The sequence below is a fragment of the Muntiacus reevesi genome, chromosome 20 (assembly GCF_963930625.1).
Source record: "Muntiacus reevesi chromosome 20, mMunRee1.1, whole genome shotgun sequence".
In the NCBI taxonomy this organism is placed as follows: domain Eukaryota; kingdom Metazoa; phylum Chordata; class Mammalia; order Artiodactyla; family Cervidae; genus Muntiacus; species Muntiacus reevesi.
The window spans coordinates 7,161,816-7,177,467 of NC_089268.1; the positions used below are offsets into that span (position 1 = coordinate 7,161,816).

The following is a 15,652-nucleotide window of genomic DNA, read 5'->3' on the forward strand; positions in this document are numbered from 1 at the left end:
TCTTTGTGCCAGCACCATACTGTCTCGACAACTGCAGCTTTGTAGTATAGTCTGAAGTCAAGATGGTTGTTTCCTCAAGCTCCCTTCTTCTTTCTCAAGTTTGCTCTTATTATTCAGGATCTTTTGTGTTTACATACAAATCGTGAAGTTTTTTGTTCTAGCTCTGCGAAAAATACCATTGGTAGCTTGATAGGAATTGCAATTGAATCTGTAGATTGCTTTGGATAGTATAGTCATTTTCACAATATTCATTCTTCTAATTCAAGATCATGGTATATCTCTCCATTTGTGTTGTCTTTAATTTCTTTCATCAGTGTCTTACAGTTTTCTGCATGCAGGTCTTTTGTGTCTTTAGGTAAATTTTCTCTTAAGTATTTTATTCTTTTCGTTGCAGTGGTGAATAAGATTGTTTCCTTAATTTTTCTTTCTGATTTTTTATTGTTACTATACAGGCATGCAAGGAATTTCTGTGTATTAATTTTGTATCCTGAGACTTTAGTATATTCACTGATTAGTGCTAATAATTTTCTGGTGGCATATTTCTGGTTTTCTATGTAAAGAATCATGTCATCTGCAAACAGGGCATTACTTCTTTTCTAATCTGAATTCATTTTATTTCTTTTTCTTCTGTGATTGCTGTGGCTAGGACTTTCAAAATTATGTTGAAAAATAGTAGTGAGAGCAGGCACCCTTGTCTTGTTCCTGATTTTAGAGGAAATGCTTTCAGTTTTTCACCATTGAGAATAATATTTTCTGTGGGTTTGTTGTATATGGCCTTTATTAGGTTCAAGTATGTTCCTTCTGAGGAGGACATGGCAACCCACTCCAGTATTCTTGCCTGGAGAATCCCTATGGACAGAGGAGTCTGGTGGGCTACTGTCCATGAGGTAGCAGAGAATTGGAAGTGGCTGAGCATTTAAGCACAGCACAGTAGATTCCTTCTATGCCTGTTTTCTGGAGACTTTTTAAAAACTATAAATCAGTGTTGAATCTTGTCAAAAACTTTCTCTGAATCTATTGAAATGATCATATGGCTTTTATCTTTCAATTTGTTAATATGGTGTATCACACTGATTGATTTGCATATATGTTGAAGAATCCTTGCATCCCAGGGATAAATCTCACTTGATCATGATATATGATCTTTTAAATGTGTTTTCAGATTCTGTTTCCTAGAATTTTGTTGAGAATTTCTGCACATATTCATCAGTGATATTGGCCTGTAGTTTTCTTTTTTTGTGGCATCTCTGGGTTTGGAATCAGGTGACGGTGGCCTCATAGAATGAGTTTGGTTGCTTTCCTTCCTCTGCAGTTTTCTGGAGAGTTTGAGCAGGATAGATACTAGCTCTTCTCTAAACTTTTGGTAGAATTCATTTGTGGATTTGTCCGTGGAGTCACTTGGCTGTGGATTTTTGTTTGTTGGAAGATTTTTTATTACAGTTTTGATTTTAGTGTTTGTGATTGGTCTGTCCATATTTTCTCTTTCTTCCTGGTTCAGTTTGGATAGGTATACTTCTATAAGAATTTGTCCATTTCTTCCAGGTTATCCATTTTATTTGTATATAGTTGCTCATAGTAATCTCTTATGACCCTTTTTATTTCTGCTTTGTCTGTTGCAATTTCTCCATTTTAATTTCTGATTTTATTGATTTCAGTCTTTTCCCTTTTTTCTCTTGATGAGTCTGGCTAATGGTTTATCAATTCTGTTTATCTTCTCAAAGAACCAACTTTTGGTATTATTGTCTTTGCTCAAGTCTACTTCATTTCTTTTTCATTGATTTCTTCTCTAATCTTTATGATTTCTTTTCTTCTACTAGCTTTAGGGGGTTTTGTCCTTCTTTTTCTAGTTGCTTTAGGTGTAAGGTTAGGTTATTTATTTGATGCCTCTCTTGTTTCTTCATGTAGACTTGTATTGCTATAAACTTCCCTCTTAGCATGACTTTTACTGCATCCCATAGGTTATAAATTGTTGTGTTTCATTGTCATTTGATTCTAGGTATATTTTGATTTCCTTTTTGATTTCTTTAGTGATCTGTTCACTATTCAGAAGATAATTCTTTAACATGTGAGTTCAGAAACACATTTCCATGTGTTTGTGTTTTTTATAGTTTTTATTTTCCTGTAGTTGATATCTAATATTATAGTGTTGCTATCAGAAAAGATGCTTGAAATGATTTCAGTTTTCTTAAATTTACCATGGCTTGATTTATGGCCCAAGATGTGATCTTTTCTGGAGAGTGTTCCAGGTACACTTGAGAAAAAAGTAAAATCTATTGTTTTTGGATGAAATGCCCTGTAGATATCAATTAGGTCAAATGTATTGCTTAAAACTTGTATCTCCCTATTAATTTTCTGTCTATATGATCTGTCCATTGGTGTGAATGGGGTATTAATGTCCCCCACTATTACTGTGCTATTGTCTATTTCCCTTTTAGTAGTTGTTAGCATTTGCCTTATATTTTGAGGTGCTCCTATGTTGGGTGCATATATATATATTTATAATTGTTACCTCTTCTTCTTGGTTTGATCCCTTGATCATTATATACTGACCTTGCTTGTCTTTTGTAACAGTCTTTATTTTAAAGTCTATTTTATCTGAAATTACTATTGCTACTCTTATTTTCTTTTGATTTCTGTTTTCATGGATTCTCCAGGTTTCTTGGATTTGAGTGGCTATTTCCTTTCCCTTGTTAGGGAAGTTTTCGACTATAATCTCAAATATTTTCCCATGCCATTTCCTTTTATCTTCTTCTTCTGGGCCCCTATGGTTTGAATGTTGGGGTACTTAATGACCCAGAGGTTTCTGAGACTGTCCTCATTACTTTTTATTCTTTTTTCTTTTTTTTGTTCTGCTTCAGTTATTTCCAGCATTCTATCTTCCAGCTCACTTATCTGTTATTCTGCTTCAGGTACTCGATGGTTGGTTCCCTTCAGTGTATTTTCAATCTCAGTTATTGCATTGTTCACTGTTGATTGTTTATTCTTTAATTTTTCCAGGTCCTTGTTAAACTTTTCCTCAAATCATCTGGATTTGTGCCTTTAGTCTACTTATCTGTGTCTTCATTTAATTTCCAAGATTTTGGATCATCTTTACTGTTATTTCTTGGAGCCCCCTTTTTTTTGGGGGGGGGTGGGCAAAAATATCGGAGTGGGTTGCCATTCCTTTCTCCAGATCTTCCCAACCCAGGGATCAAACCCGGGTCTCCCGCACTGTAGGGAGACGCATTACCATCTGAGCCACCAGGTAAGTCAAATGGCAACCCACTCCAGTGTTCTTGCTTGGAGAATCCCATGGACAGAGGAGCCTCGTGGGCTACAGTCCATGGGGTCACAACAGGCTGGACACGACTGAGTGACTTCATTTACTATTATTACTGTGGATACTTTTTCAGGTAGACTGCCTATTTCCTCTTCATTTGTTTGGTCTTGTGGGTTTTTACTATGTTCCTTCATCTGCTGCATATTTCTCTGTCTTTTCATTTTGCTTAATTTATCATGTTTGGGGTCTCCTTTCTGCAAGCTGGAAGGTCATAATTCCTTCTAACTGTGGAGACTGTACCCCAACTGGTGGGGTTGGATCAGTGCTTTGTGAAGGTTTCCTGGTTGGGGGAACTTGTGCCTGTGTTCCCACGGATGGAGCTGGATCTTGTCTCTCTGGAGGGCAGCGCTGTGTCCAGTAGTGTGTTTTGGAGTGTCTATGGTTTGCTATGGCTTTGGGCAGTCTGTTTGCTAATGTGCAGAGTTTGAAAAGGGCTTGGTCTTAGTGTTGACATGGAAGCCTTTGGGAGGTCTCTCACCTATTAAAGTTCCATGGGGTTGGAAGTTCTCTGGTGGTCCAAAGTCCTGGAGTCAAGTTTCCTGCCTCTGGGTTTCTGACCCATCAACCAACAGCAACATCAAGGCTTTACAGGCCACACAGCACAGAAGACAAGCACCTTGGATTAATGGTGAAACAACTTTTAATAGGTGAAAATATCCAATGAGTTTCACATACTTATATTGAAAAAAGAAGAGGGGTAAGGAGAAAAAGGGGAAAGAAGGATAAATGGGGGGTTCTAAAGTGAAGAGAGGAATCTAGCCAATAAGTAAACCCCTAAGTGAAAATGGGTACTATATATTAGACTCTCAAAGCTACAGGATTAAAAACAATAGATCAAAAATCAAACGTCAAAGACATGGAAAATATTACTCTCAAAAATACAACATCAAAACATCACAACAAAAATAAAATGCCTGCAATTTGTTTAAAAAGTAAGTTTTTTTAAAAAAGAAAAGTATGTTATAAAAAATACAAATTAAAGGAGTAATAAAGAACCATATTAAGACAATATGAGAAAAATAAAAGGAGAAAAGAGGTGAGGGATAGAGTGGAAGTGAGAGGAATGTCCAAGTGTTTCCGCTTCTCCCTGCTGCAGTTGAGTTGCCCACTCAGGACATCCTCCAGCATATCTAGGAAGGCATCTGGACCTGTTGCAGGCAGTGCAGAGTCAGCTCAGACTCAGATCTTCCCTTGCTCCCGCTTGCACTTGCTGTCAAATTCTACAGTTGCTCCTAAAGCGCACAGTCCCAGGCTAATTGCAGGAGTGTAAACTGTTGGACCTACTATGCCCAGGGTGGTTTCCCCTTCTTTCACTTGCTCATGCAGCACCTGGTGTTCCACCTCGGCTTGGGGCCCACCCTGTTTGTAAGCCTCTCTCCAGATACAAGTAGGTGGATGGAGCTGCTTAGCAGGGCTCGCCTGCTCAGTTGTGCCGAGAAGACGGAGGGTTACCACAAACGCCACTGGGGCATGTGGGGAGTGCTTCCGTGGCGTTGGCCTGTGGGAGGCCGCCACAGTCCGAGGCGGGTCGTGCACTGCCCCGGGGGAGTTGGTCCCTGGTTGTGACAACCTTGGCAGAGCTGGGCCGCTCGGCCTTCCGGGAAGACCTCATAGAGACCCACAGCCACTCACAGCTCGTGGTCTTTGGGGTGGAGACCAGAGCGGCCCCGTGCCTTCTGCCTCTGGCTCACGAGCCGTCTTCTGTGCCTCTGGGGCTGTCGGCCTCCGCCACTTTCCTCCGCTCCAGCGTCCGTCAGGACTGGGTCCTTTGTCCCGCGAGAGTGTTTTACTGTTAGAACGTGGTGTCGCAGCCTTCCCGTGGGAATGACCTTTCGCTTCTCTGACAGTTCCAGAATCTTCCCTGATCTGCCTCTGTGGTGTCATGTTAGCCCACTCAGAGTATCCTCACGGTCAACCCCGGCCTCTCCTGAGGACTGGCCCTCCAGATCGGAGCCTCTGCCCCCAGCTGCCCCTCGCTGTGGGCGAATGCGAGCCTGTGAGCTGCTTCTCAGCTGAGAAGCCCTGTTCGGCGCAATCTCTGTGGTGAATTTTTGCCTTCGGAGCGCCTTTCTTGCCGCGCTCCCCTCTGAGGTTGGACATCTCCCCACTGCCCCAGTGTGTGAGGGGATTCCCTGGTGTGTGGAAACTTTTCCTCCATGGAGGCCTGGGGTCCTCTGCCAGCATTCACAAGATGTTTTGCGGGAATTGTTCCACAGGCTGACGAGACTTTTTGATACATTTGTCAGGGAGAAGGTGGTTTCCCCATCCTATTCCTCTGCCGTCTTGAAGGCCTCCTTGAGTGGTTTTCAATTTTGGCAGTGTGGTAATTTTTTATTTTAATATATTGATAGTTCGAGTCTATCCCCCGAGTTTCTGATTTAAGTGGTTTGGCTTGTCCTACCCATTAGTGTCTTTTGCTTTTAAGCTCTCTAAGATGATTCTGTATAGCCAAGATGGAGAAGTACTGTAGTAGACTGTCTAAGAAGAGCAGAAGTCTAGAAACTAACTTCTGCCACCAAAGCAGATATGGCAGCCTCTTTTCATGACAGAGGCCTCTTCACATTCGTGAAAATGCCTCACTTTTTACCAGTGGTTGGCAAGCTTTTTCTATTAAGAGCCAGGTAGTAACATTTTAGATTTTGAGAGTCAGATGATCTTTGATGCAGCTACTGTTCTGTTATTATAATGCAAAATAGTCATGGAATATAGATGAGCAGATGTGCATAGCTTTGCTCCAATAAAATTTTTATTTGGAAAAGAGTGATGAGCAGGATTTGACCTCTGGACGTTCCCTTCCAACCTCTGCTTTAGAAAGTTAAAGTACAGTTAATGGACATAGTTGAGAGTCATTGCATTCACTTTGCAGAACGTAGCCCCATGTGTGAATAGGTTAAAAAAGAGGTGGAGAAGAATGTGTGAAGATAACATGCAATGGAGGATGAGGATCAGGTCAACCACAGGCCGGGGCAGGGCTGGTGGGGAAACTCGAGTGAGTGAAAATGTACCCTGAGAGAGTTAGGGGCATGACACAAAAGGGCAACTATGGCAGGCTTTGCCATGTGAGTTAAGAGAACACAGGAGAGGTGTGCATGTTCTATATTGTATTACATTTGTTGTTTTTTGCTTGCTTTGTTTTTTGCCTTTAGTGTGATGGCATGTAATTAGAGAGCTTGGATTTCATTTTTAACTGTATTTAGATATTTGGGGTTCAGAATAAATGTACTTCTATTTTCAACATGTTATCATCGTTGTAGCTGAATTGAAAATATGTGGCCTTTTACCTCCCTTGCCATCTTCTTCAGGGCTGTGTTCACATAGGAACGTTTTCTTTTCCACATATCTTCACTGAATTTGTAAATATCACTCAAGCATTAAGTTTAAATTATTGTGATTGAAGGATCAGAGAGATGGGTTTCCTGTCCAGCATAACTTCCAAAGTTTACTTAAATTTATCTTCTTTTCTCCTCCTCTGTCCTCATAATTGCTTGCGTGGCTATAGAACTGCTTAGTTATTTCAATTCTAAAACCCAAATTTTATTCACATTTTGATACTTTTGAAATTCAGTTGCCTTTTGGGGATCACTGGATGTATACTGAATTATTGAATCTATGTTTCATGTTTTTACTCCAAAACCTGTTGTGAAGTTTGTAGCTTATCTTCCAATTGACAGCATCTTTTTTATTCTTTTTTTTTTCATTTATTTTTATTAGTTGGAGGCGAATTACTTTATAATATTGTAGTGGTTTCTGCCATACATTGACATGAATCAGCCATGGATTTACATGTGTTCCCCATCCTGAACCCACCTCCCATCTCCCTCCCCATCCCCTCCCTCTGGGTCTTCCCAGTGCACCAGCCCTGAGCACTTGTCTCATGCATCCAACCTGGGCTGGTGATCTGTTTCACCCTTGATGCCCATGCCCATCAGCAGACAAATGGGAAGGAAGCTGTGGTACATATACACAATGGAATATTACTCAGCCATTAAAAGGAATTCATTTGAACCAGTTCTAATGAGATGGATTAAACTGGAGCCCATTATACAAAGTGAAGTAAGCAAGAAAGATAAAGACCAATACAGTATACTAACGCATGTACATGGAATTTAAAAAGATGGCAACAGTAATCCTATATGCAAAACAGAAAAAGAGACACAGATGTACAGAACAGACTTTGGGACTCTGTGGGAGAAGGCGAGGGTGGGATGTTCTGAGAGAATAGCATTGAGACAGCATCTTTTAAAAAATATATTCAAGTATAGTTGACTTAAAATGTTGTGTTAATTTCTGCTATACAGCAAAGTGATCCAGTTATACATACATATATATATATACACACACATATATATACACACACTCACATATATATAGACACACACATATATATATACACATACACATGTATATACACACACATATATATACACACACACCCATATATATACACACACACTATATACACACACACACACACATATACACACACATATACACACACATATATATACACACACATACACACACACACATATATATATACACACACACATATACACACATACACACATATATACACACCCATATATATATACACACACATATGTACACACACATATGTACACACACATATATACACATAGACATATATACACACGCACACACATATATATACACACATACACAGATATACACACACACACATACACACACACACACACACACACATACACACACATATCAAGGAAACGTGGGATCATCTTTGCTCATGTTTTTGCCTCCACCCTTCCTGTGGTACCCACTTCCAGAGTTTGTGATGAGTTGCATTTTTGAAAACAAATTGGATCTTGTCATATAAGTGTTTCAGAATAATTTTGAGTGATCTTAAAGTTTCAACCCCATGGCATAGCATTCAAGACCTTGCTATCAATACCTTTCGTATTCGGCCCCGGAGAACGGGGTCTCCAGTCTCCTTCCGCACCACCACTCTCCTTGTGTGAACTGCTTAATTCCTGACGACCAGGCATATGACGCATTGTATTCATAGTGTTGTAACGTGTCTGAGAAATCTTTAATAAAACAGGACTGGTGTTGAGTTGAAAATAGCTAAAAAGAGACTTTTCTTAAAGTTTCATACTTTCAGATGGAAGTGTATCATTCTTACAGGAAAGGCTTGACTTTTTATATTAAATGGTTGAAGAAGTTTATGGAATATCTTTATTTGGAGCCATTTAAACACAGACTAGACAGCCTTTGATTGTCTTGGGGATGATTTAGGTAGACCCATGAGAGAGAGGCAAGGTGAAGTTTGAGGTTGTGGTCAGTTCTAGGAGTTTTGGGGTGATTAATGAATGTATCTTGGTGAGGTCAAAACATCCATACAGAAATGAAGAGAAAAGTTCAGTTAGTCATCTACTTGCTGCCTAGATGATTCCAAAGACCTGGATATTTAACAGATGAATGTATGTACTTATTTACATAGAGCAATACATCTCAGGCCTCCCTTAGTGGTTCAGCAGTTAAGACTCCATGCTTCCACTGCAAGGGGCACAGGTTGAATCCCTGGTCAGTGAGCTAAGATCCTGCATGCCACAGGCAACAACCATAAAAAACAACAAAAATAAAGATGCATCTCTCTGGTATTTTCTGCTTTCGTGTTTTACTATAGTGTAGGCAACCCCAACAGATACTTATTCCTATCTGCCATCAAATAACATATATCAAATTATAATTAGAAAAAAATTTTAATTAAAAATATGAGTAAATTGAAAATGTTTCCAATTGTTTTTGTTTGATCTGAGAATAAGATAATAATGAAAGAAGAGAGTAAAATAAATTTTTTTGATGAACCTTTGTCTATTCTTTTCATTTTTATACAGTGGAAATTAGGAAGTGGCTTATCTATAGACACATATTTATATGGCTCTGTATTTTAAACTTAGGTATGTATCCTGTGCCCTGGGCTGTCCATATGAAGGAAACATCACACTTCAGAAAGTGACAGAAGTAAGATATACGTCTGGTTTTCTGGTTCATGGTAAAATGTCTATTTTTTTAAATGGGCTCTTTTTCCTACTGTTTATTACATCTGCACCACAAGGCCAAAAGAACCATGGACCGGGAGACATACTTGATCACTGAGCTAATAGTTTTATTTTAATGCTAAAGACCTAGATAGTGGCTATCACTGTCCAGAGTTAGCATCTGAGTCTTATCATTTGGATGTTCAAAGATGGAGGGGATAAAAACATCTGTTTTGTTTTTATGTGAATAGAACATAGTGAGTGGCCTGTCTGCTTTCTTTTGGAATGTCAGGGCCATATTTGCACATGTCCTTAACCTTTGCCTTGGTTGCTCAGGTGGCGTCCCTCTGCTGTCTCCTGCCTATTTTGACATTTGTATGAGTCCACACTGCTTCCCTGCTTTTATTCTTTTTAGATCCCATAGCTCTTTCTGCTGAGATTCAAGTTGCCATTATTCCAGAGGCAGAGGCAGATATACTATAAAACAATGAAGCTTAATTAAAAAAATTATTGATGTACAGTTTGCCATGTTGTGTTAATTACTGCTGTACAGAAAACTTATTCAGTTGAACATATACTTATATATTCCTTTTCATATTCTTTTCCATTATGGTTTATCATAAGATGCTGAATATACTTCCCTGTGCTATATAGTAGGACCTAGTTGTTTATTCATCCTATATATTTAATAGTTTGCATCTGCATACAACTTAAATTTTGCAGTCCTTTGCTGGCATCAGACCCTTCCAAGGATCTGTTATTAATTTGTATTCACAGTTATATATCCTTTTCTTGAAAAATGTTTCCAAAATAATATGACTTCAGACTCCACAAAACCCAAATCCAACTCTGCCTATACCCCTACCCCTTGTTCTTCTGCCTTCTTCCTCATGCCGCCTCTGGGCAGACCTCCCACAGCCTCAGGCTCTTCATTTCTGCTCCACAGTGACTGGGGTGCTGCCAGAGAGAATCACGGAACAGACAGATCAGAAGCCTTAGGAACTCATGACCAGTGACCTTGCCTGGGCCTTCTGTTCCACCCCAGGGTGGGGCCAGCTCCTGGTCTCACTTTCTGAAATGACTCTTGCAAACCATGTCCCCTCCGCTGAATCCTCCCCTTCTCTCACTCCCCTGCATGTGCAACTGCAGAGCCCTTCCTGTTGACACTTGAGCATACACAAGCCTCTTCCCTCTGAAAACTTCCTTCCTTCAGTCAGCATCTTTGGCTGGCTAGTTACTGACAATCCTCTCCATCCCACCACAACTACACTTCTGCATCAGTGTCTGCATCAGTGGTGCCCTATCTGTGTGGCATCAACTCTTCATCACGCCCCTAATGATGTCTAGACCCTTGGTGTCCATGGATTTGTTCTCTATGTCTGTGTCTGTATTTCTACTTTGCAAATAGGTTCATCGTATCATTTTTCTGGTTCAACATATATAGCACAGGGAACTCTTCTCAGAGTTCTGTGGTGAACTAAATGGGAAGGAAATACCAAAAAGAGGGGATATATGCATAAATATAGCTGATTCATTTTGTTGTACAGCAGAAACTAACACAATATTGTAAAGCAATAATTTTTTTTAAATATGTGCGAGATCCTATTCAGTCCTTCTCTTGATTCTCAGCATAATTTGGGGCTGATGGCATTCCTTCCTTCCTGCCATTCTTGTAACCCTGGGATTCCCCTGACTCCACATGTAGAATGTTCCTTTAATCACCTGGGTGGCAGCTTCACTTTTCTTTATTTGGCCATTAAGAAATTCCACCATTTAATAGATTTTTGATATAATTAATGACTGTATCTACATGAGGCAAAAAAAAACCCTGATGGAATCACAGAGAGAAATTCAGTCACCTACTTGCTTTCTGTATGATTCCAAAGACCTGTATATTTAACAACTGAATGGATATACTTAAATAAAAGAGAAGAAAGAGGAGGATCAGCATTATGCTTTTTTTATCCAAGTTTCCATCCAGTAATAGTCATTGCCAAATTCAGACTTAAACTAAAGAAAGTAGGGATAACCACTAGACCATTCAGGTATGACCTAAATCAGATCCCTTATGACTGTACAGTAGAAGTGAGAAATAGATTTAAGGGACTAGATCTGATAGACAGAGAGTCTGATGAACTATGGATGGAAGTTCATGACATCGTACAGGAGACAAGGATCAAGACCATCCTCATGGAAAAGAAATGCAAAAAGGCAAAATGGTTGTCTGAGGAGGTCTTACAAATAGCTGTAAAAAGAAGAGAAGCAAAAAGCAAAGGAGAAAAGGAATTCACATTTGAATGAAGAGTTCCAAAGAATAGCCAGGAGAGATAAGAAAGCCTTCCTCAGCGATCAATGCAAAGAAATAGAGGAAAACAACAGAATGGGAAAGACTAGAGATCTTTTCAAGAAAATTAGAGATACCAACGGAACATATCATGCAAAAATGGACTGTCAATAAAGGACAGAAACGGTATGGACCTAACAGAAGCAGAAGATATTAAGAAGAGGTGGCAAGAATAAACAGAAGAACGATACAAAAAAGATCTTCATGACCCAGATAGTCATGATGGTGTGATCACTCATCTAGAGCCAGACATCCTGGAATGTGAAGTCAAGTGGGCCTTAGAAAGCATCACTATGAACAAAGCTAGTGGAGGTGATGGAATTCCAGTTGAGCTATTTCACATCCTGAAAGATGATGCTGTGATAGTGCTGCACTCAATATGCCAGCAAATTTGGAAATCTCAGCAGTGGCCACAGGACTGGAAAAGGTCAGTGTTCATTCCAGTCCTTAAGAAAGGCAATGCCAGAGAATGCTCAAACTACCGCACAATTGCACTCATCTCACACGCTAGTAAAGTAATGCTCCAAATTCTCCAATCCAGGCTTCAGCAATATGTGGACCAAGAACTTCCAGATGCTCAAGTTGGTTTTAGAAAAGGCAGAGGAACCAGAGATCAAATTGCCAATATCTGCTGCATCATCTAAAAAGCAAGAGAGTTCCAGAAAAACATCTATTTCTGCTTTATTGACTACGCAAAAGCCTTCAACTGTGTGGATCACAATAAACTGTGGAAAATTCTGAAAGAGATGGGAATACCAGACCACCTGGCCTGCCTCTTGAGAAACCTGTGTGCAGGTCAGGAAGCAACAGTTAGAACTCGACATGGACCAGCAGACTGGTTCCAAATAGGAAAAGGAGTATGTCAAGGCTGTATATTGTCACTCTGCTTATTTAACTTATGTGCAGAGTACATCATGAGAAACGCTGGGCTGGATGAAGCATAAGCTGGAATCAAGATTGCTGGGAGAAATATCAATACCCTCAGATATGCAGATGACACCACCCTTATGACAGAGAGTGAAGAGGAACTAAAAAGCCTCTTGCTGAAAGTGAAAGAGGAGAGTGAAAAAGTTGGCTTAAAGCTTAACATTCACAAAACTAAGATCATGGCATCTGGTCCCATCACCTCATGGGAAATAGATGGGGAGACAGTGGAAACAGTGTCAGACTTTATTTTTTTGGGCTCCAAAATCACTACAGATGGTGACTGCAGCCATGAAATTAAAAGACGCTTACTCCTTGGAAGGAAAGTTATGACCAACCTAGATAGCATATTAAAAAGCAGAGACATTACTTTGCCAACAAAGGTCTATCTAGTCAAGGCTATGGTTTTTCCAGTGGTCATGTATGGATGTGAGAGTTGTGGACTGTGAAGAAAGCTGAGCGCCGAAAAATTGATGCTTTTGAACTATGGTGTTGGAGAAGACTCTTGAGAGTCCCTTGGACTGCAAGGAGATCCAACCAGTCCATCCTAAAGGAGATCAGTCCTGGGTGTTCATTGGAAGGACTGATGCTGAAGCTGAAACTCCAATACTTTGGCCACCTGATGCGAAGAGTTGACTCATTGGAAAACACCTTGATGCTGGGAGGAATTGGGGGCAGGAGGAAAAGGGGATGACAGAGGATGAGATGACTGGATGGCATCACCAACTAGATGGGCATGAGTTTGAGTAAACTCCGGGAGTTTGTGATGGACAGGAAGGCCTGGTGTGCTGCAATTCATGGGGTCACAAAGAGTCAGATACAACTGAGCAACTGAACTGAAATGAACTGAACCAAACCTGGACTAGGTGACCGTTCTGTGTGCCTTCAACCTGTTTTGGATGTTGATTGATACTGCCTTTCTGAAACATCAATCCAAGTTTATCACCACCATTCCACATTCAGTCAAGGTTTCCTACTGCTCTTATGATAGAATCCTCAACCGAAATTCTAAACCCAGTTGGTTTGCAAGACAGTGTGTTCTTTGAATGCTCTGCCCTGGGCCTTCCTCCCCAGCTTTATGGAGCCCTATTGCCCCTTAGTTTTTACTTTCTTGTTGCAACTGTCCTTTGCATTTGACCTTTTTTTTTGTTTTTCACCTTGCTTCCTGGCATGTGGGATCTTGGTTCCCTGACCAAGGATTGAACCTGCATCCACTACAGTGGAAGCACAGAGCCTAGTCACTGGACCAACAAGGAATTCCCTTGACTTTCCTTCTGACTTGGAGTGCCCTTCATATTTGATATTTTAGTTGCCTCAAATTCCACCTGAATATTCTCACATCTTTCCTTTGCCACCTCTCCAACAAGTTGATGCTGACTTTATCTCAAGCTGCACTGAGGCCCTTCCTGTTTGACAGATCCAGGTCAATTTCCTTTGCTCCATGCTCTTACAATCTTGTTTCTTTGTTCTAAAATTATTATTTTAGCTGTGTTTACACATTCCCGAGTGGAATTGATTAGGGTCTGTCCTCACTTGGCTCCAGAGTCCATAATACCAATAGCCTGGACATCTGCATCCCTGCCATATCCCACCATGCAGGGCAGCATCTGGAGTAAAACAGGCACTGAAGACACACATAAGGCATGAGTTTGTGGGTGACCAGGTGTCTGATTTTGCACAAAGTGATTTTTATATATTCTCATTTCATTTTCACAACCAAACATTTCAACACTAACTTCACCTTATTATTATAATTTCAAAAAGTTAAGTAGTATGGCTTAGAAAATGTCCTATATAAAGATGTTTTATTGTTCGTATTTTACAGGACAAAGACTGGGGCTTCAAAATGTTCATCTTCTGCCCAGCATCATATGAGGAGCATAGATGAGATTTAAATCTAGGCATGTGTGGTTGCACAAGCAGGGTCTTTGTCAATATATCATGCTGCCTTAAATCAAATTCATATTGCTCTTCGGTAGTAATATTATTATTTGACTTGAGGGGAACTTGAAATTTACTAGGCTTAAGATCATCTGTTTATGAGCTAGAAATTTTAAGACAAAAATATTGTGTCTGTATCAATTGCAAAGTTACTTGATTGATATCTCTTAATCGCTAGTCTAATGGCTGAAGGAATACTGTTAATAGTTTCAAAGTAAATTTCTGATACTTTTGTTAGATTAAAGGGCTGAGAAAATAAGCCTCCCATAATTGAAATTATAACTTATAATTTTATCATTGAACTTGCAGTTACACAGATAGATATGGTTCTAAGGCAAACTTGAATGTTAGAAACAGATAATTGCAGGAATATCAATGGACATGAGTTTGAGCAAACTCTGGGAGACAGTCAGTGAAGGACAGGAAGCCTGGTGTGCTGCAGTTCCTGGGGTCTCAAAGAGGCAGACACAACTTAGTGTCTGAACAACAGCAGAAATGTCATTCAGAGTTTTATGTAATGTTTGGGATTCACGAGCAAGGAAAAGGACTAGAAAACTAAAATATATGTTTTCTATGAATATGCATGTGATCTTAGTTGTGATGTTCACCTCTAGATTGTGTTTGCTGAGGAACAGCGGGAGTTGAGTCCATAGATCTCCTTTGTTTTACTTGCTTGCTTTTCCTGGTAGGTGTCTAAGAGACTGTATGGCATGGGCTGTTACGAGATATCCCTGGGAGATACAATTGGAGTGGGAACTCCAGGAAGCATGAAGAAGATGTTGGAAAGTGTCATGAAAGAAATCCCACCCAGGGCTCTTGCTGTTCACTGTCATGACACCTACGGACAAGCCTTAGCAAATATCCTCACGGCCCTTCAGGTATTTTGTATTATTTGTGTGTGTGTGTAAAGGTGTGTATACTTGTTTGGCATACAAATGTATTAAGAACTCTAGTGAGAGAATATTTATAAATTGCTAAGAATATAATATTTAAACAGTAGTCCACACACAGCACACACTCAGGAAATATTTGTCAATTTGCACATGCTTTTTTTGGGCAATGGTGTCTCTTATTACAGTTCATTTGATTTGGTAAAATCCCTAA

At 39.9% G+C, this 15,652-nt stretch overlaps 1 protein-coding gene across 3 annotated transcripts in view; it reads left to right on the top strand.

Annotated features, from left to right (window-relative positions):
• HMGCLL1 (3-hydroxy-3-methylglutaryl-CoA lyase like 1) overlaps positions 1-15,652 on the top strand; it is a 180,337-nt gene that overhangs the window by 99,221 nt on the left and 65,464 nt on the right. For 2 of the 3 annotated variants that reach the window (XM_065913225.1, XM_065913226.1), the window contains 2 exons: positions 9,259-9,322; positions 15,238-15,426. In XM_065913225.1, the coding sequence (XP_065769297.1) occupies positions 9,259-9,322; positions 15,238-15,426 (253 nt within the window). The remainder of the gene's footprint in view (positions 1-9,258; positions 9,323-15,237; positions 15,427-15,652) is intronic. The other variant, XM_065913227.1, reaches the window with a different exon arrangement.